The sequence below is a fragment of the Fukomys damarensis genome, unplaced genomic scaffold, assembly GCF_012274545.1.
Source record: "Fukomys damarensis isolate Sample0158 unplaced genomic scaffold, DMR_v1.0_HiC HiC_scaffold_29, whole genome shotgun sequence".
Taxonomy (NCBI): Eukaryota; Metazoa; Chordata; class Mammalia; order Rodentia; family Bathyergidae; genus Fukomys; species Fukomys damarensis.
The window spans coordinates 4,904,527-4,924,772 of record NW_022900941.1 but is presented as its reverse complement, the minus strand read 5'-3'; the positions used below and the strand labels follow the sequence as shown (position 1 = coordinate 4,924,772).

At 39.3% G+C, this 20,246-nt stretch overlaps 1 protein-coding gene across 2 annotated transcripts in view; it reads left to right on the top strand.

Annotated features, from left to right (window-relative positions):
* Window positions 1-20,246, top strand: part of Cntnap5 (contactin associated protein family member 5) — an 801,158-nt gene that overhangs the window by 681,228 nt on the left and 99,684 nt on the right. For both annotated transcript variants that reach the window (XM_010637689.2, XM_010637692.2), the window contains exons 18-19: window positions 8,040-8,279; window positions 18,260-18,481. In XM_010637689.2, the coding sequence (XP_010635991.1) occupies window positions 8,040-8,279; window positions 18,260-18,481 (462 nt within the window). The remainder of the gene's footprint in view (window positions 1-8,039; window positions 8,280-18,259; window positions 18,482-20,246) is intronic.

Below are 20,246 nucleotides of genomic sequence, written 5' to 3'. Positions count from 1 at the left end.
ATATATATATATACACACACACACATATACATACATACACACACACATACATATGTGTGTGTCAGAAAATCAATAGAAACCCGTATTTACTTGCTTTTAGGGTTGTGTAAACTGGAATCGAGCTTCCTCTCCGTTCAGATCCTCATCTGAGCAATGACAGAGAAGGGACAGCTCTGGTGTCCATGAGGCCAAGAGGCCCCTGAGCGAACGTGAGCGGCGCATGTCCAGCAGCCCCACAGGAAGCTCTGGGTGAGCAGACACCTCCTGAGGATGCCGAGGCACGGCTGCAGCTCATTGGGCTCGGCTTCTCAGCACATTCAGAGTCACGGGTCTTTGGCAACCCTGGGATGACTCAGAGGAGGGTTGCAAAAGCCCGTGTGAAGACGAGTGGATGGATGATTGGTGAAAACTCTCTACAAAATGTTACTGACAGGTTGCATCCTCTTCTCATCTTGTTATCAAGTTTCTTCTGATTGTGGGAGAAAGAAATTCAGATTTCAAGCTCCCGCAGTGAGAAAGGTTATTTTGTACAAGGGGAGGTAAGAGGATGAAAGTGCTAGCTTAGCTTCTGCCTTCTTCACCCTGGCTCAGGCTGAAGAGCAAGGATTGGGATCCTGGCCCTGTCTTCTCTGTAGAGAAGCTTCACCAACTCAAGTGGGCTCTGGGGGACTTTGGCCAGGGTTCGGTTCAGGGACGAGCTTGTGCCTCAAGGCTGAGAGCGTTGCCCAGGGGTCCATTTTCATCTTTCAGGGACTGCCCTTGACCTCAAAGGAATGTCTGGCCAAGCTCATGTCCTGCCCAAGAGACTGTACCTGGTGTCCAGCAAAGACTAGAACAGAGATGTACAGGCAGGGACTCCTCTCTTGTGTTAATCTAGCCTGAGCACTCCTGGGGGCTGTGCTAAGTTGTGATCCTGTGTGTATGACGACTTCTCCCTGCTCAGTCGTGCTTGTGTGTAACCCAACTGTGGCTCCCAGGGACTCTTCATTAAAACCTCCCCCTCCCTTAACTCCACCTTAGAGCCTGCATCCTGGAGAACCAAATCTGAGTCAGAATCAGAAAGGGTTTTGCATGGGTGTGTGTGTGTGTGTGTGTGTGTGTGTGTGTGTACAGAATACAAACATTTTTAAAAACAAATTAATTTTGTTAAGTGAAATTTATTCTTGTGTGGCCTCCTCTCCACTTTCTTTGGAAAATACTTTTTAAATGAATATGTTCTTCACAGCAAGTTTGCATCACTTCGCTTCATTACCTTCTGAGTGTCCAGTCCCTCTAATTAGAAGGAATCTACTCCCACACCTTATGTACCAGGCAGACGCCATTTCATTTGTAATACAGTGTTCTGATGACTCCTACTAACTCCTTCCTCTCAGAGGATCTATTCTGCGCCCCACACACGTAATTTTCTTGGAGCGCCCCTCCCCGCATCTCACCTCACCGCGATGCCTTGATTGTTGCCTCTCTCCCTTCTGGTTTCCTTGTGAGAGACATATCAAATTGATCTTCACATCTTCTTAGCCTCCTGTAGGTTCACTGATATCAGTATTTTCTGTTCAATAAATATATAATGAATTCAGGAAAGTTAATGAACTCTAACTTCCAAATTCTGGCCATTCTACAATAGATTTATAATTTCAGGAAACTAACTCACCTCCTGAGGGTCTCAGTCATTCCATCTGCTCCCTGAATTTAATCATAATAATGACCTCACAACCAAGTCCAAGGATGAATTGAGGCAATGGGCATGGTCTTCTCCCATTTAAGATGTCCTGATGAGGTCATTAAGTATGGGCACATGAAAAGATTAAGTGGAAACTGATATGTGCCCCACATCACTGGAATAATGAGTTTCTCTTTCTGGAAATGTGGATGACTTAGTACTTACAAACACACCTAGTTGTTACAGTAACTCCAGGGAGACACATCCATCCCTATCCTGGATTTTCTCTGTTCTCACTGATCTACAAAAGTGTCTCCACATGTCAGGGTACCTGACCTGCAGACGCCTCAAATGCTGAGGCTGAGGTCTTTAGAGAAGGGAGTGATGCAACTGCTACCACCTAAGCAAGACTCTGAAGGTAAAGGGATTTTCAAAACCACATTTTCAAATTGTATACGGTGCACACACCAAGGCTTCTGAGATATTATTATCAGGTCTTGTTCTTATTGCTAATTTTTTGTTCAATTAAAAAATGGAGAATTGCATTTGCTCTGGCGGTGAGGACAAGTGCCCAGACCAAGAGAGGCCCTCAACTTGTGATTCAAGGAGTCCGCTCACTTCAAGGCATGATCCGAAAGCCACCTTCATCCACCACACATTGGTGGTACCATCTGAGCAGCCACATTAGGATGGGATGAAAGTAAAGCAGAAGCATGAAGTGAATTTTTTTATTGAAGCAATTTTCTTAAGCAAAATATATCTTTCATTTTCCCAAGGATCAGCATCTTCCTGTCCTACTTTCTTATTCTGAAGGTTACTCTAAAGGCTGCTGACTTCTGTAGTTGTGTTTACATCATTTGCAAGGTTGGGAAGGTTGCAAACATTTGACTTACCTTATCCTTCTTCTTGTGCTGTGTCTTCCTTTTTCTTTTCTCACAGCTACCGCCATTTATTCAACAAATATCTTCTGAGTGCATGTTCTGCTGTCACCCAGGGGAAGACGGAGTTGAGTAGAATCCATCTGCTGTTTAAGGAGTGTGGGCTAACAGGAGAGATACGCTGGAGTTTTAAATAGATCCCGTGTGTTGTTTTCTATAAGAGCTGGATATTCAGCGTAGTGTAAAGAGGGCAAGGGTTATCTGGCTCTTCATTCTGTGCAGAGGCCTATCTAATAGTCCATCTGTTTTATGACAAGTAATAATTTGCAAACTCTTTTCTCCTCCTGATGTTGAGGAATTAGTATACATTTAGTCTGTGTGGGAATCAGCTCTTACAAGTCAGCCCAAATTTGTGTGTACGCTTGGCTTGTAGAAAGCAAATCTCTCACTTTGGTTTACTCAGTCACTTGCTCATTCAGGTTTCTCAAAATAGAACTGAAAGCTAAATGTCCCAGCACCTCAGCAATGCTGTACTTCCATGCCCTCCTTCTCCCTGGGAGAGCCCATGTCACAGCCACTGTTGGTGGGAGCCTCAAGACTTTGCCTTCCCTTCCAACATGTGCGTGCTGCTGGAGCCAGCTTTGAGCTTCCAAGTGTCCTAGAATTGCTACTTGGTCTTCTTCTTAATAACAAGGCCAGGTAATCATCTGTTCTCCTTTCCCCACCTTGAATCCTGTACCACAAAGCTTACATTGTCAAGGGCTCTTTCCTCATTTACTTTTACCTCCCATCCCCATCCTAGAGGAATTAATTAATTAATTAATGAGTGCAATGACGACTGTTAAGATGAGGTTGCAGTGAAGGATAGATACAAATATCATAGTATTTAGCTTTTGCATTACACCCACAATTTAAAAGAAGGGATTTTTAGCTCATTATTTTCGGAAGATTCTGCCCATGGTTGGTTGTTTCCAAGGTAGAATGGAGTGGTAGAAAGGCGCACAGTGGAACAGTGCTTACCCATGGCAGCCAGGAGGGAGAGAGATAGGTGAGAAGCCAGGGAGAAGGCATGGTCTAGTCCATGTCCCCACCGTTCCACCTCCTTCAGCCAGGCCCCACTTCCTAACAGCAAACCATCTGTAGGCCACCTCACGATCCAGTCACCTTCCAAACACATGAGACATTTGGGGGAACATTTTTGATCTAAAATACAATGTTCCACCCTTGGCCCACAAAAGACCCATGTCCATCTCATACAAAATGCATTCAGTCCATTTCTCAGAGTTTCCATCTCAACAGGTCCAGCATAGCTATAAAAGCCAAATCTAAATTATCCTCTGAGATCCAAGACAAGCTCTTAACTCAGCCCTCCCCCGCGTAAAACTCAGAAAGAAAGTTAAGTACTTCCAACATAGAGTGGCATAGGACAAAGGTTCCCATTCCAAAAACAAAGTAACAAGGGGGATAGAAATAAGTGAGGCCAAAGCAAGATTTAAACAACAGGGGAAACATTAAATCCTAAAGATTCATAGCTAAGCACCTTGGTTAAGTTGTGAAACATGTGAACTCCAAATGGCTTGGGTGGCCCTAACCCTATTATTTTGCTGGTTGTAGCCCAAAGGGCCATTTTCTTAGGCTGGCTTCTCTCATTGCCTATGGTTTCCCTCAGCAGAGAGTCCAAATTCCTGGCATTCCTAGCTCTCAGGGTTCTTCACTGTACTTTGGCTTCATTCTCATAGCTCTCTTCTTCCCCATTTTAGGGACATATCATCCAGCCTCCCAGACTTTCTTTTGAAATTTGAGTGGAAGCCTCCATGACCCACAACTCTTTCATTCTGCATGCCTGTAAAACTAGCATCATACAGATGATGCCAACGTCTTCTGCAAAGCTCAAGCAGTAGCTAGGGCCCCTTAAATCATGACTGCAGAGATTTCTGAGTATTTGGATGGCTAGGCACTGTGACATGAATCTCAGGGAACCAATTTCCTTAGGAACCCTTCCAGAGTGGGAGGCCTAATAGCTCTTTTTTTCAAGTGAAAGATTTATAGTTTTGTATAATTGAACCTGAGAAATGAGGTGTCTTATTGATTTCTGAGATGCCATCATGTCTTCTCTGCCATTGTCAAGCCTTCTTTTTAAATCTAATATTATTTTCATATTTAATAATATTTAATAGTATTTTAATACTAATATTTCTTTTTGATACTAATATTTTCTGCAACCATGATCTCCAAAGCCTCAACTTTCAAATTCTTCCTTCCTCTTGAAATTGCAAACATTTCACAACTCCTTTTTGCTCCAGATTTTCACCTGTTGACCTGGTTAAAAGCAGCCAGTAGGACTTATACTACAGCCTAAATGTTGGGCTGCTTTGAAATTTCACCTGTCAGATTAATTAGTCCACTTTTCTTAATATAAATCCCCAGAAAAATATCAGAACATTAGAAAAATGAAGTCAAAATTTCTTTCAGAGCATAACACACATGCCCTCTAGTCCATCTGCCAGTGGAGTTCTTGTTCCCATCTGAATCTATTGAGCCTGCCCTTTACTGTTCACATTCCTTTCAGCATTCTGGTCTTCTGATCTCTGACCAGAATGTCCCTGTAATATCTGTTCCCTCTGTTTAAAATTTCTAATGTCGTCTCCAAATCATTACAGTATGCTCTTGGAAACCATTTCAAAACACTTCTGAGCCACATGGTCATGTATAGTAACAGCAACAGCATTACGCTCAGTACCAAATTTCTATATTAGTCACTTTCCTTTGGAAGTGAGTATCCTATATCAAGAACATGGCTGTAAGTGTAGAAGGAGGCAGACAGCTCTAATGGGTACTGGAGGAGCAATGCTACTAACCTGGGTTGGAGGAGCAGATTTGTGAGTAGGGAGGAAGACGGAAGACTGTAGTTGAATTTCTGTGGAGAATTTAAGTTTTGAAAAAGATGTGTACCTCATATAATAATCTACAGATAATATATAACATCATCAGAAAATGCAGAGAACCAGCAACTATTATGGTTCAGTGTGTGTGTGTGTGTGTGTGTGTGTGTGTGTGTGAGAGAGAGAGAGAGAGAGAGAGAGAGAGAGAGAGAGAGAGAGATGGTGGAATTTGCTTTAGTCTACATATTCCTCTTAATTAAGAAAAAGGAACCTGACAGGTTTTCTACTCTTTAAGAATAGAATAGTCAGAAGAAGACTGAGGTTTAGTGCACTATGCAATTTAGGTTCACAAGGTCTCACAGCATCGTTGTGTTTTGTCAGCGACTGGAAGTGACATGATCCCCTTGTTCAGGGGAATCCTTACTAGGCCCTGCCTGTCTCACACCTCAAGGAATACAATTCTGCTGCAGAAGTAACCTTCGTCACCTTCACTGTTTATAAATTTGTTAACTAAGTCATATGCAAGAAACTGTGCAATAGATCTTGCATTCTCCACCTCAGCTGGAAGACAAATGACACTAACAAGATGTATGAAGAGTTATTCAAACCTATGATGGGGAGTGACTACAAAATAAGGAAGGACAACATTTTACTACATTAATCCTCCCCTGTCTATTCTGCACAATCTGGGGAGAGAAATAATGAACCTTCTTGTATGATCTGCTGTGTGTGTAATTGCTTTATCTTGTGGTTAAAAGGAGATTTACTCACCAAAATTGACACAGAAAGATGAATGAAATTTGGGTTTGGCCTCTTGGCCTGCTTGGGTACCACTTATCAGATTGGAATAGAAAATGCAGTTTTATCACAGGAGGGTAGGAAACTAGATTTGTGTTTTAGGAAGGTTTTGTCTCAGCGTTTGTTTCATCATGATGTACATAGTGCATTTCATGTGTGTATTCACTGTTATAGTATCCTGGTTTGATTTACAGAAGGCAGATGCCTACCCCGCCCAAATATTTCCTCTCCTCTACCTACCTAGTTATTTCCTTTCCTCTTTTCTATTGTATTAACTATTCATCCTTTAACTTAGAACTTTATTTCTTTTTCAACATCTAAATTCCTTGTCTGAGATAAAATATTTGTAATCCCTATCAGATCCGTCTTGATAGGAGTATAATTTGATTTAATTATTTGTTAGACCAATATGTGATACACTTGTCACATAAGGGATGAGAAATAAGTGGATCTCACACAGGAGATCCTAAGGTACAGAAAACAAATTACAAATCAGCTCTGGCCTCTGTGTTTTCATTCACCCTCTCTTCCTCTTCTTTAAGAGACTTGCATATGTTACCCACCGAGTCAGGTGTGGGTCCTTTAGTTCAAGGATTTGCCTATTATTTAAGGGCAGGTTGAACCTCTGCTTCCTATAGGACCTTGCCCTATTTCTAGCACTAAACAGATACCTGCTGTGGGATTTAACTTTGGTTCCTGGCTTGATGTTCCTCTGTACACATACTTTTATATACCAAAGAGGTTACTGGGCAGAATACTGCATTTTCAATGGCATAAAACACTCATAGACTTTGCATCTTCCCTGCTCTTTGGAAATTTCTAAGGAGTATATCAGATCTCTCTTAAATCCTCAAGATCAACTCTCAGTGGAAAGTTCAGTTGCAGTCCTATTTTGCCTTCCAGGAGGGAAAATCTCCTCTTACAAATAGTTTGAGTTTGGAAAGTTTGAAGGCATGTCAATTATCTATATATCTGTCTGTCTGTCTGTCTTTCTTTCTGTCTATTTATCTATCTATCATCTATCTATCTCTATTAGGGGCATACTGTTGCTTAATATTTTTGAGGACTCCAGAGATGGTATTAAAGACACAGCAATAATTGAGCACACACAATTCCATGATCTCAAATAAGCCCTCCTGTAAACTCAGAGAATTGAATTTTGTCTTGATTTAAAGATCAAATAGCAAGGCTTTGGTGATTCCATAGTAGTTCATAAGCCTAATCAGTACCTGACAAGGGGTTTGGCTTCCTTTCTCTGAGACCCTAAATTCTACCCTCTCTCCAGATGTAAAGCTGGGTCAGCACTCTGAGGTGCTTTCTAGTTTTCACATTTGCTGCACTTAGCAGCTTGCTATTAAATTTTTCAGTAGGGGTAATCCCACTCTGTGCTTTCTGGTTTGGATTAAAATCTGCTGTGGACTGTGTAAGAATTCATTTTATTTCATCTGAACTCTTACTTGTAAGCCTGAAGAGGATTCCTCAGGACCTGTTCACTTTCTGTCTGTCACTCTCTGTCTCTCTCTCTCTCTCTCTGTCTCTATCTCTCTGTCTCTCTGTCTCTCTCTGTCTCTCTCTCTCTCTCTCTCTGTCTCTCTCTCTCTCTGTCTCTCTCTCTCCCTGTTGCTCTCCTGTGAGGCAGTGGTTCTTAGCCTAGAAGCACAGACATTTCTTCTAAACCATTTAAACCCTTAATTCTTGATGGAGACTTTAAAGAAAAATTAAACACAGCCTGACCACATACTGATAGCTGTTACCCATAAAGACATTAAACTAACTGAATGAAGTTTTATGAGGGTTTGCATTTCTTTCTTTTTCTTTTAGGGGGAATATCATCAAGACAGAAAGGCTTCCTTGGATGCATCCGCTCCCTACTCTTGAATGGACAAAAAATGGACTTGGAGGAGCGAGCTAAAGTCACCTCTGGAGTCAGGCCAGGCTGCCCAGGGCACTGCAGCAGCTATGGCAGCAACTGCCACAATGGGGGCAAGTGTGTGGAGAAGCACAGCGGCTATTCGTGTGACTGCACCCACTCACCGTACGAAGGGCCCTTTTGCCAAAAAGGTAGCTCCCAGGTCCAGTGATGAGTCACCCATAGGCTGCGGTCCCCTTGGGCTTCATCACATGCTCTTACTTGGTCTAGAGAGAGCAGAGCTGTTTTATGCAATTACATAGACAGTGCTCATTGCTCAGGGGTGTGTGCACTGGCAGTGGGGCTGAAAGGGATGAGCACTGTAGAAGACACACTGTCTGGGGCTAAGGAGCCAGGCGAGGGTACGTGGAGGTGACCTCTCATTCTCTTGCTTTAGCCGGAATGTTAGTGATGCTAATAGTTCCTCAGTTATAATTCTTCAGTCTACAAATGTAGTAAAATAATCATAGACTCTAACCCTGAAGGAACCTTAAACACAACTAAGTCTCTAAATCATTTGTACAACAAAGAGACTATAGGTCAATTAGTGAAAACAATATCATGTATCTAGTGAGATCTTTTCCTTTAGTGATTTGAGCAAACATCTTAGGCTTTAAAAGCACTGCTTGGGAGATCATGCTGTGATTTTCTGGAATTGGACTGCAACTGTCCAAATTCCTTTCCTGGGGCTCTTTGGCACCCCTTCCCATGCCTGAGAGTTCATTACAGTAGCAAAAGTAATAGTGATGGGTGTGCACTTTGGAGCAGGAGTGGTACTCACGGTGTGACTGCTTGCTACAAACATTAGATAACTCTAAAGACTAGAGGATCTCACTATTTAGAGTAATAGTAATTTCCCAACATAAAAACAAAATATTCAGTCTACTATTAACCTATGCAGTATTTTGAAGTTTATTTTATGGATAGAAAATATTTTGTTGAGCAAATGTAAACAATATTTCAAGAGCAGCATTTAAAGTTTTAAAAGTAAAATATTTTCATTTTACTTTAAGACACCATGAAGATCCAATGACACCAATTATAAATAATTCTTGTCAATCTCTAAGATATATTTTCCAAGCACCTCTACTAAACAATGCTTTATTTAGTTCAACCTACTTTAGAACCCAAAAGATAAAAGAAATTTTTAAAAAGCATTTAATATTTTTATTGAAAGGCTATAATTTAAGCTCTTCGGTCATTCTTTTTGGCTTTCTCTCCAGTTACTGATTACTGTTCGGCAGTGTTTTATGCTCTTTGGAAAAACATTAATGTTACCAATTTTAGGGTCAACACTGTACTAAAACATTCACGGGGCCTAAAAATGAAATAGGTCCCATCTCAGTAATTTTTTCACGTGAGCTAAGACAAGAAATTGCTACCGCGTTTCACAGTAGGGAACATCTCGTTCTCAGAATGCCTTCCACTACAAAGCTTTAGGTCCGTTCTTAGAGTGGTCTCATGCTCTATAAAAAGCAAATACAGAATAAACACAGCAAGACCTAACCTTACTAAAATATACCCATACTGTTACTCCACGTTTCTCCAAGTCTTCCATTTCAGAAAATGTGAACAGTAGGCTTTTCTGCATTTCTCCAGGGACGTTATTCAAGGGTCTCATAGATCGTGTTGTTCTGAGTTTAGTCTCACGTAGGCTCCTTTCTCACAGACAATTCCTTTTGATCCTCTGCCATCCATACTGCCGAATCTGTTGGTTGTGTGTGTGGATTCCCTGTATTCTCTCCCACAATTACGTTCTCATTTGTAAGTTAAATAGACATATTCATGTTTAGCTTTTTTTGTGCATTTCGCATGCCGCTATTGCCAACCAGCCCCCTTCATTTTTGATGGGAACGATTCATTGTATTCAGCGATCGCACTGTAGGTAAGATGGGCTTTTCAAACCAAACTTTGGCCCCGCCGACTGCCTCGGGGAGGCACAGTGGTGCACTGAAATGGGAAGCCAGCAGCTGCAAGATGGTTCTCAAAAGACTGCTCTCTACTGGGGTGCTGTTCCATGCTTCTTTGCTGCTGACCATGGTGGCAACTATTTTATTTATTTATTTATTTATTTATTTCCTCATTGAGTTCATTGGTACATTTTAGGGATACAGCACTGTTACATTCATCATTGGGGTCTTGTACCTTTACATGACAGGTCTTGGTTCTCATTTTTTCCCCTTACCCCTGCCTTCCCTTCGCTCCCTCCCCCTTCCCTATTTACCAAAACTTTATTTCCATTTTTTCCTTTTCTCATATTTTTTTCTTTTGCCTTATTGGCAAGTATTTTGGAGAAATGATGAGCAATATCAGAAGTGACCTGGATGAAATTAGGGATGTATCTGCACTACCAGTGCCGGGATGAGAACCAATATTGGCCCCGGTACTATTTGTCATGGTCCAAAAAGTAAATATAAATTAGTTATTAACTACATCATACATTTTACCCATAAATTAATAGGACGGTCATTAATGTTGAGAATGAATGTAGGAAGGCTTCACGAAGCTTTAGTTACTTGCCAAAATGTGTCTCTGGTTTGGAGGGCTATCAAGTATCTCTTTGGCTTCACTTTCTTGTTTGTCATTCTACCTTCATTCTTTTCAAAGGATGATGATAGTATTCCTTGTTTATAGATCCATAGCTTTCTGTCTTGTATGTTTTATCTTCTTGGCTTAGTTATCATAAAGCTCATACTTTTAAGGTGTATGGTCTTAGTCAAATGTTCTCAAAGCTTATCTACACTGTGGCATTTCTCAGTCCTTTATTTTTATTTCCAAAGAATATCCCATGGTGTGGCCCATGCCGTCTTTGTACTATCAGTTATCACTTGGTGGACATTGAGCTGATTACATTTCTTTGGCTATTATCATAATGCTGTTGTTGATATTCACATACACATTTTAATTTTTTTAATCTTACTGAGTGTATTGGTTCTTTTTACATATACAGTACAGTTGCATACATACACATTTTTGTGTAGACATATGACTTTTATTCTCTTGAGCATAACTTAGAAGTAAGACTGCTGGGTCATACAGGAGCCATATATTTTACTTTCTGAGTAACTTACAAATAGATTTGCAAAAAGGCTGCTAGATTTTTACATTCTCATCAAAACTTTGCGAGGTTTCCAATTTTCCACTTCTTTGCCTCCACGTATTTCTGCCTGAATTTTTGTTAATGCCCGTCTCCTGAACCACACTGTGGTTTTGACTTGCACTTACCTAAGACCAATTACACTAAACACTTTTTCATATCTTTTTTGTCCATTGTGTATCTTCTTTGAAGAAATATTTATTCAAATCTGTTGCAGATTTTTTCTTATCTTTTTTACTGTTCACTTAATTTTTTAGCTTCTAACTATAAGTATATTATATATATATACACACACACATATATATATATATATATATATATATATATCTCATTTTCAAGTATTTTCTCTATTCACTGTATTTTCTTTTCTTTTAGTACCTTTTGAAGTACAATTATTTTCAATTCTGATGAAGTCCAGTTTCTCTATGTTTCTTTTTTATTGCTTTTACTTTTAGTGTTTTAGCCAAAACATTGTTACCTAATCCAAGGATATGAAGATTTACATTCATGATTTCTTCTAAGAGTTTTGAACTGTTAGCACTTACACTTAGTGCTTTCACTCATTTTGAGTGTTTTGTGAGTTTCATTTTGTTTGTGAGATAGACAGGGTACAACTTGACTCTTTTGCATATGGAAATCCACTTGCCCAAGTATCATTCATTGCTGTATGGTTGTCTTTAGCTCCTCCCATCACTATTAATGGGATAATGTATGTGTGACTGTCATTTATACTTTTTATTAAAAATGTTAGATCGTGTATTTTAAAATTTACTTGGAAGTCTAGAAATGGTGAAACTCACTTTAGGTTACTCAGAGTCAATAATTTAAAATTATTTTCTCTTATCTGTTTTTTATGTAATGAATTTTGCAGAAATGCATATCATGAATTTTTTTATTTCATTCCATAACATTCTTACATAAATCATAAATATTACGAATAAGCAGGTTCTCATTATAATATATGCCAATGTGTGAAGTCACTTTCACCCATGTAACCATTGCTGTCATGGTGACCTAAGTCACACAGCCAAGCAGACCTAAGTTCAGATTCTGGCTCATCCACAACCTGCCCTGAATGGCACTTGTCACGTAGCTCAACCTCAAGCCAACTTGATTTTTTCATTTACAGAAGGTGAAACTTGGAGGAATCTCTCACTGTAGTCCTTGCTCACCATTTCCTGAGCTCTCCACAGAGAACTTGTGCTAAGCCCTGTGTATAAAGCTTCACTCACTGATGCTGCTTACTCCTGTCCAGGAAGTTAACTCATGCCAGGATCTGTTTACAAATAATGTGAACACCTATATGTAAAATTCTTAAATGTTTACATCCTGACTAGCTGGTAGCTTTTTGGTTTATTTTTTATGGTGAACAACGAAGGTGTGAGGCAGTAGTGCGATGTTTCGGCAGCTCCTCAGATGTCCATTATCTGGCTTTAACACCTACCAAATCAGGACTATTTTTATTTCCTCAAGATTCTCCGTTCCTCTTCTCTTATTATTTTGATGCAAATCTAAGTATAATATCATATCATGTATAAACAGTACACTAGTATTAGTGAGAAGTAAGGACTATAAAAACACATCTGTACAGGACCATTATCATAAGGAAAATGTAATAACAACTTTTCCATTGGTCACATTTCCAGTTGTTTTAATTTTGGTAGGTTGAATTTTCTGATCTTTTTTTTCCCATTACATTTATTGGTACATTTTAGGTATACAGCACAGTTACATTCATCACTGGGATCTTGTACTCTTACATGACATATCTTGGTTCTTATTTTTTCCCCATTGCCTACCCTCCCTTCACCTCCTCCACCTTTCCCTGTTCACAAAGACTTTGTTTCCATATTTTTCCTTTTCTCATATTTTTTTTCTTTTCCTGTCTTAACTTTCCCCTGCCCATCCCACTTTCCCTACTTCTTTAGAACTTTTCTTCCTTTTACACATTATCAATTACACATTTTGATCCTTGTTTACACTTTTAGTTTTTCACACCAGAGAAACTATTTGGTATTTACACATGTGTACTATTAATTTCACTTAAGAGTACGGCCTCAATGTGCATCCACTTAGCTACAAATATCCCTAGTTTCTCATTCTTTGTGGCTGAGTAGTACTTCATTTAATAAAAAAAAACAAAAAAACAAAAACAAAAACAAAAAAAACTTTATCCAGCCTCTAGCTGATGGACAATTGGGCTGTTTCCACATTTTAGCTATTTCAAACTGTGCTGCTTTAAACATAAGTGAGCATATATTGATTCTTTTAATTCTTTTGCAAAGATACCCAGCAGAGGAATAGCTGGATTGAATGGGACTTTGATTCCTACTTGTTTGAGGTGTCTCCATATTGATTTCCTCAAGTGGTTCCACCAGCCTACACTTCCAACAAAAATGATGAAAGATTCCATTCTCCCCACCACCCATCTGGCACTTGTTATTGCTTGATTCCTTGATAGCAACCATTCTTTCTGGGTGAGGTGGAATCTCACTGTTGTTTCCATCTGCTTCTTTGAAATGACCAGTGATGTTGAACATTTTTTTCATATGTTTATTTGTTCCTTTTACTTCTTTGCCTGAGAAATGTCTGCTCATTTCAGATGACCATTTTTGAATCGGGTTTTAGTGCTAGGGGGAGTCTAATTTTTTTGAGTTCTTTATATACTTTAGATAGTTCTTTATATACTTTATAATTGGGGGATCTGAGGAACAGTTGGTAAAAATTTTTTCCCACATTGTAGGTTGTCTCTTACCTCTATTAGTAGTTTCTCTTGCACTGCAGAATTTTTTAAAAAAGATGAGAGACTAGCTGTTGATTCTTTGTGCTAGTTCACATGCTACTGAGGATTTATCCATAAAGTCTTTTCCTCTGCCAGTGTCTTTAAAAGTTCTACATAACTTAACTTCCAGCAAATGTAGTGTTTCTGTTTTAATATTTAGATCTTTAATCTGCTTTGATTTTAGTTTAGTGTGTGATGAAGGATTGGGTTCTAATTTTCATCTTTGGCAAGTTGTAATCCAGTTTTTCCAACACCATTTATTACAGAGGCTATCTTTCCTCTAGTGAGGATGGTTGGCTCCTTTGTCAAAGATGAGGTAACTGAGTATGTCTGGTGTTGTTTCTGCGTCTTCTAACCTATTCCACTGATCCTCACATCTATTTTTTTGGCAGTGCCATTCTGTTTTTGTCACAGTGGCTTTTTAGTATAGTTTAAAGTTGAGGATTGTGATACCCCATGCTATGTCTGTGTTGCTTTGAATTGCTTTTGCTATTCTAGGTCTCTTCTGGTTCCAAATGAATTTTTGGATTATTTTTTGTAGTTTTGTGAAATATACTGTTGAGATTTCAATAGGGATTTTCATTGAATCTGTATAGCAGTTTTGAAAGTATGGCCATTCTCACTATATTGGTTCTTCCTACCCAGGAACAAGGGATGTCTTTCCATTTTCTTATAAACTCTTCAATTTCTTTTTTCAGAATGTTGTAGTTTTCAATGTAGAGGTATTTTGCTTCCTTCCTTAGACTGATTCCTAGGTATTTCTTTTTTTTTAGGCTTGTTGTAAAAGGGATTATTTCCCTAATTTCTCTCTCAGTGAGTCTGTTATTTGTTTACAAGAAGGCCATTGCTTTTCATTGTTGACCTTGTATCTAGCTACTCTACTGAATCAGTCAATTAAGTTTAGAAGTCTTTTGGCAGAGTTTTTTGGGCCTTCTATGTACAGTATCAGATCATCAGCAAATAATAACAGTTTAATCTCTTCCTTCCCTATCTTTACTGTTTTTATTTATTTCTCTTGTCTAATTGCTGTTTCCAAAACTATATTGAAGAAGAGTCATAATAGTAGGCATCCTTTTCTTGTTCCTGATTTTAGCATGAAGGTTTGCAGGTTTTGACCATTTAGTATGATGTTGGCTGTTGGTTTTTCAAGTTGAGATAAATACCGTCTATTCTAATTTTGTGCAGGTTTTTTAATCATGAATGGGTGTTCAATTTTGTCAAATGCTTTTTCTGAATCTATTGAAATGATCATATGATTTTTGTCTTTGACTCTGTTAATATAGTGTGTTACATTTATTGATTTACATATGTTGAACCATCCTTGCATCCCTGAGATAAATCTAATTTGGTCAGGGTGTATGATCTTCTTGATGACCCTCTGTATAGTTTGCCAATATCTTATTGAGGATTTTTGCATCTATGTTCATTGGGAAGTTTGGCCTGTAGTTCTTTTTTTTTTTTTTTTTTTTTTTTTTTTTTTTTTGGTTGGGTCTTTCCTTGGTTTGGGAATCAAAGTAACATTTGCTTCCAGGAATGAATTTGGAAGTATTGGTTCCCTTTCAATTTCCTTGAAATATTTAAAGGGTAGTAGTGATACTTCTTCTCTAAATATCTCATAGAATTCAGCAGTAAAGCCATCAGGACCAGGGCTTTTCTTTGTTGGTAAATTTCTAATTATACTTTCAATTCCTCTGGTTGTAATTGAGGTATTCAGAATTTTTAAATCTTCGTTCAACCTTGGTAATTCATATGTGTCTAGAAATCTGCCCATTTCTTCTGCGTTTTCCATTCTATTAGATTTGGTAGAGTTTTCTGTGAATTATTTATAGTTTGTGCAATTTCTAGGTATCCTTAACTGTCAGAAAGGAACAACAACAAAAAAAAACTCTTGTAAGGACAGAGGAATGAGACAAATACCAGGTTTATTCATATGCCACTCATATAATGCAGAAGGAAAGTTATTCAAAGCAGTGGCTTAGGGTTGAACCATAAATAGTCCTTCAAAAAGAGCAGTTAATTTTTGAGAAGTGATATGACACAGGAAAAGGGGCCTGAGGCTGAAGAAGTAGGAAAAAAATGGGGAAGGTGAACTTATAGGAAGAAAAATTTGAAGTTCTAGAGATTTGGAGAACTCTGCTTACTTCATGAGAAGCTTAATCTCAGATTGGAAAACATAAGAAGATGAAAAAATAACAAAAGGGTCTAGGGACATGGATGAATTTAGGTTTATGTTAAAATATATAATATCTAAATACTAAAATAATTAGAACTGGGGCTAAGGGAAGAAAAATGAGAGAAATTTGGCTTAGGATATGCAATTATAAATGCTTTTATCTTAAACTTTTTGTTCTAAATAAAAAGAAAATAATGTGTGTACTTAGATCTGACATGCTCTTTATAATAGAATGCTCTGAATTAGACTTATTTTAGTACATATATAAACATCAAGTAAGAGCTCTTTATTTTGTTTTCTTGGACATGGTAGTTCAAAATACACCTAAGTGTCCCTGAAGAATATTATTCAAGGAAAACACTTGAATCAAGCTGATGATTAGCCAAGATCTTTACTGTCACGAGTGTCTGCTGCTTATTTTTATAATCAGGAATACCAATATGGCAACTTGTATAATAAATGAAAAACATTTTCTCTGAACCTTTAGTAAAAAGGCTCCAGTATTCTCAGTCTGCTAGGAAATGTGCATAAATATGCAACATTAAGTTTTCTGGGACCATTATAGACTATAACCGAATTTTCACAAGGTGCAACAAATTTGCAATAGAATTGGGTAGTGAGGCCAAATGTGATTATGTTCTATGCACCCCTAACTCAATCAGGAAATTTCACAAGGAATTAAGAATATTCCACATGTCATTCCAGATGAAGGGAAATCCAGTGTCAGCAGGGAATCCTGTTGGAATGTGCTGTTTTTATGGCACAGACTTGCTGCCGCTTCTAAGATGTGTTGCTCTACAAAGAAATCTTTCTCCACCACCTCAAACAGTAAAGAGATAAAATTTAAAGAGATCTCAAGGGTGGCCTTGATATAAGCAGTAAAAAATATTTCAGCCTTTGAATTAATGTGTAGTCAAACTGATACATTGTATCAAGAAAGCTGGGGAGGCTGTAGTTAAATTTTCTCCTAGCAGGGGGAGTCTATGAGTTCTGTTGCTAAGTAGTGCTTTACATATATCTCATCCGTCCACTTAGAGACACAGCTGAGGTAGATGCTATGAATCGCATTCTCTAGCAGGGAGAACAGTCCCCATAGCTGGCATGATTTGTCCTGTGCCACACAACCTGCATGAAACCAAGAGACCTAAAAGTTAGTGATAATTCTTGCTGCGCTACATCCACAGGACCAAAATGACAGCCGAGTGAAAGCATTCTCCAAAGAGAATTTGGAAATTCACAGTTTTCTGATAACCGAATTGTATCTGTTTATCAATGCCACGTTACTCAATGGCAGTGACAGAACTCTGGCCAGTGTGCTGTGTTGTAGAAATTGAGCCCCAGATCTGCGGACTTTAGGAACTGAGTAGCAGCAGTGCCTGTGCATCAGAAAATTGAGTGTTGGGTTGGTACCTGTTGGTTCTTTAGTGTTTTCATTTATCACTTCTACACGGTGTCCACTGGTCCTCATGACTTACCCAGTACAGAAAGAACTGCTGCCCCTCTTCAAATCCAATTCTCAGCAACTTGGCCACCACTCACATACTGAAACACTAGATAAATGCTACCCAGAATTCTTAGCTTCTCTGTATGTTTGTTTGGTACCGGGGATCAAACTTGGGACCTTACACTTGCTAGACAGGTCGAGGAACCACTGAGCTAAATTCCCAGCCTTTAGCTTGTCTGTTTTAATAGTCAGATGGTCCCAGTAAAATTTCTCTATGAATTCTTCTAGAGGCAGGGACATTTATTTAGCTTCTAAAAAAATTAGAATGGCACGTAGTAGTCATTCTGCAAGTGTATTTGGAACTGGATGCAAACTTTACAGGACACACCTAAGATGCTTCTCTTTACTTTTTACTGGGCTATCTTGTTCAAATATAACTTTTGGGAACATTTTCTCATTTGTGAAAAAGAGCAATTTGTGTCACCATTTCCAAATTATCTTCGTGGACATACCACATGAATCATGTAGAACCCTGTGCATAGGGCCTGGTCTGCAGGAAACAATAAATAGAAAGTTGTGGTTGCCCAGGATAACTGAGTCACCGCTTACATGTGTCCTCTCTCTCCTCTACTGCAGAGGTTTCAGCTGTGTTTGAGGCCGGCACATCTGTACTGTACACGTTTCAAGAGCCCTACCCAGTGACCAAGAACACGAGCCCCTCATCGTCAGCTATTTACACAGAAGCGGCTCCATCCAAGGACAACATCGCGCTCAGCTTTGTGACAGCTCAGGCACCCAGTCTCTTGCTCTTCATCAATTCTTCTCAGGATTTCCTGGCCGTCCTGCTCTGCAGGAATGGTGAGTGCTGACGGGTGTGGCCTGACCAAGGCCTCCTGTCTAGGGAGACAGAGACAGCACATGTGCTATGTGTGGATCTCTGCACAATTTTAATCTCCACTTGGTTCTGCTTGGGCAGCTTATTTCCAGGTTTCCAGCCACACCCTTGATTATACTTTACCTTTATGAGCTTCATTTGGTGATCTGCCCTCCTGTCAATTCCCTGCTGAAGTCTCAAATGCATTGCTTTGAGTTTGTCCTAGGTGCGCAGCAGCACTTCGTTAGTATTTATTCTGTGCTGGAATCCATTAAGTGTAAAGGAGATCACAAACATCTCTGAAATGCAGAAGGACATTTGTCACATGTGCCCTGTCACCTTTGTGGCTGCCCCCTTCCCCAGGGCTGTTAGCACACCTAGCTTAAATGCATGCAATATTAATAGATACATTTTGCCTAGGTCTTATGTCGTAGCAGTGTGTGTAAGTTGTAACCTCATGAAACAAGGGTTTTTTTGGGGGGGGATCAAATTCTTTTTTCAGACCTTTAAAAAATAATGACAGGGCCAGGGATTTAGCTCAGCAGTTCGGTGGCCTGCCTTTCAAGCGCAAGGACTCAAGTTCAATCCCCGGTTCCAAAAATAAATAAATAATAATAATAATAATAATAATAATAATGACAGACTGTGCAAGCTGCAGAATTTGCTAATCTGAAGAGGCAAGATTTGGAGTATTTTACTTGACAAAACAGTAATATTATTAAATAATGAATTAAATTTTTATTATTATCTTTCTTTTCACGTTCTCTCCAACATGGCATAAAATGTACTTATAAGGGATTTTTCCGTAACACTAAATAGATGAAGTGAATTCTGTTTTGAAGGCTGTAGTCCCTTTTTATTTGTGTTTCTCTAATAATGATACCCTCAGTATCACAGTATTTGAAGGAAAGGTATAATTTCTCCAATGTTGCAGGGTCTAATAGAACCAAGCTCCCATGGTTGCATTGTCCATTGTTAATTTCAGAAAAAGCTGAGAATCCGAGTTTAGAAAGAATGAGGACAGAATGGGATGTGAGGAGATTAGTATAATAAAGGGGCAGACATTTTACATGCAGAGCTTGGGAGGTAGCAGTTATGAATGGCCCTGAGAGAATCCGGGCTTCCTTGCCCTCGGACTTTATCACACCCTTCAGGATGAGGACTTTGACATGGCAAAGGACACTGCAAATCACATTTCTTTGGGGCAGCACAGTTACTCGAATAGGCAAAGTGGGCACAGACAGGGATGTTGCTGTTGGAGGGTCTCGGAGAACACTGTCCCGCAATCACGGACATGCCTTTTCTCCTCTTCCAGTCTGCTGACGCCGTGGCAGAACCCCTAGCCTTTGGTCAGTTCTGCCCAGTCCACAGCGAGAAGCTTCAGGTCATAGTGGGAGGCAAACCTGGGGAATGTGGTGTAGACAGAGCCCTTTCTAGAATTCAGAGCAGAATCGAGATACTTTTCTTGCTTTTTTTCTTTAGTTTCTGTTTTGCATGGGGTCTCTCTGATTTCTGACAAGGTGTAATTTAAATGTGAAGAATGTTGTATTTGACCCTAAAGGTAGAATGGAAAGACAGACGCCTGTGGGTTGAATCAGAACTGCAGAACAGTAATAATAATGGGTTCATGTGATGCAACTGGTATCTTTTATTAAAAGAGCAGCACAGAGGGAAAAATTGGAGGAGGTGGGGAGGGGAGAGAAGGAAGGGGAGGAAAGGAGAGCAGAAAAAGGGAGAAGAGGAGAGGAG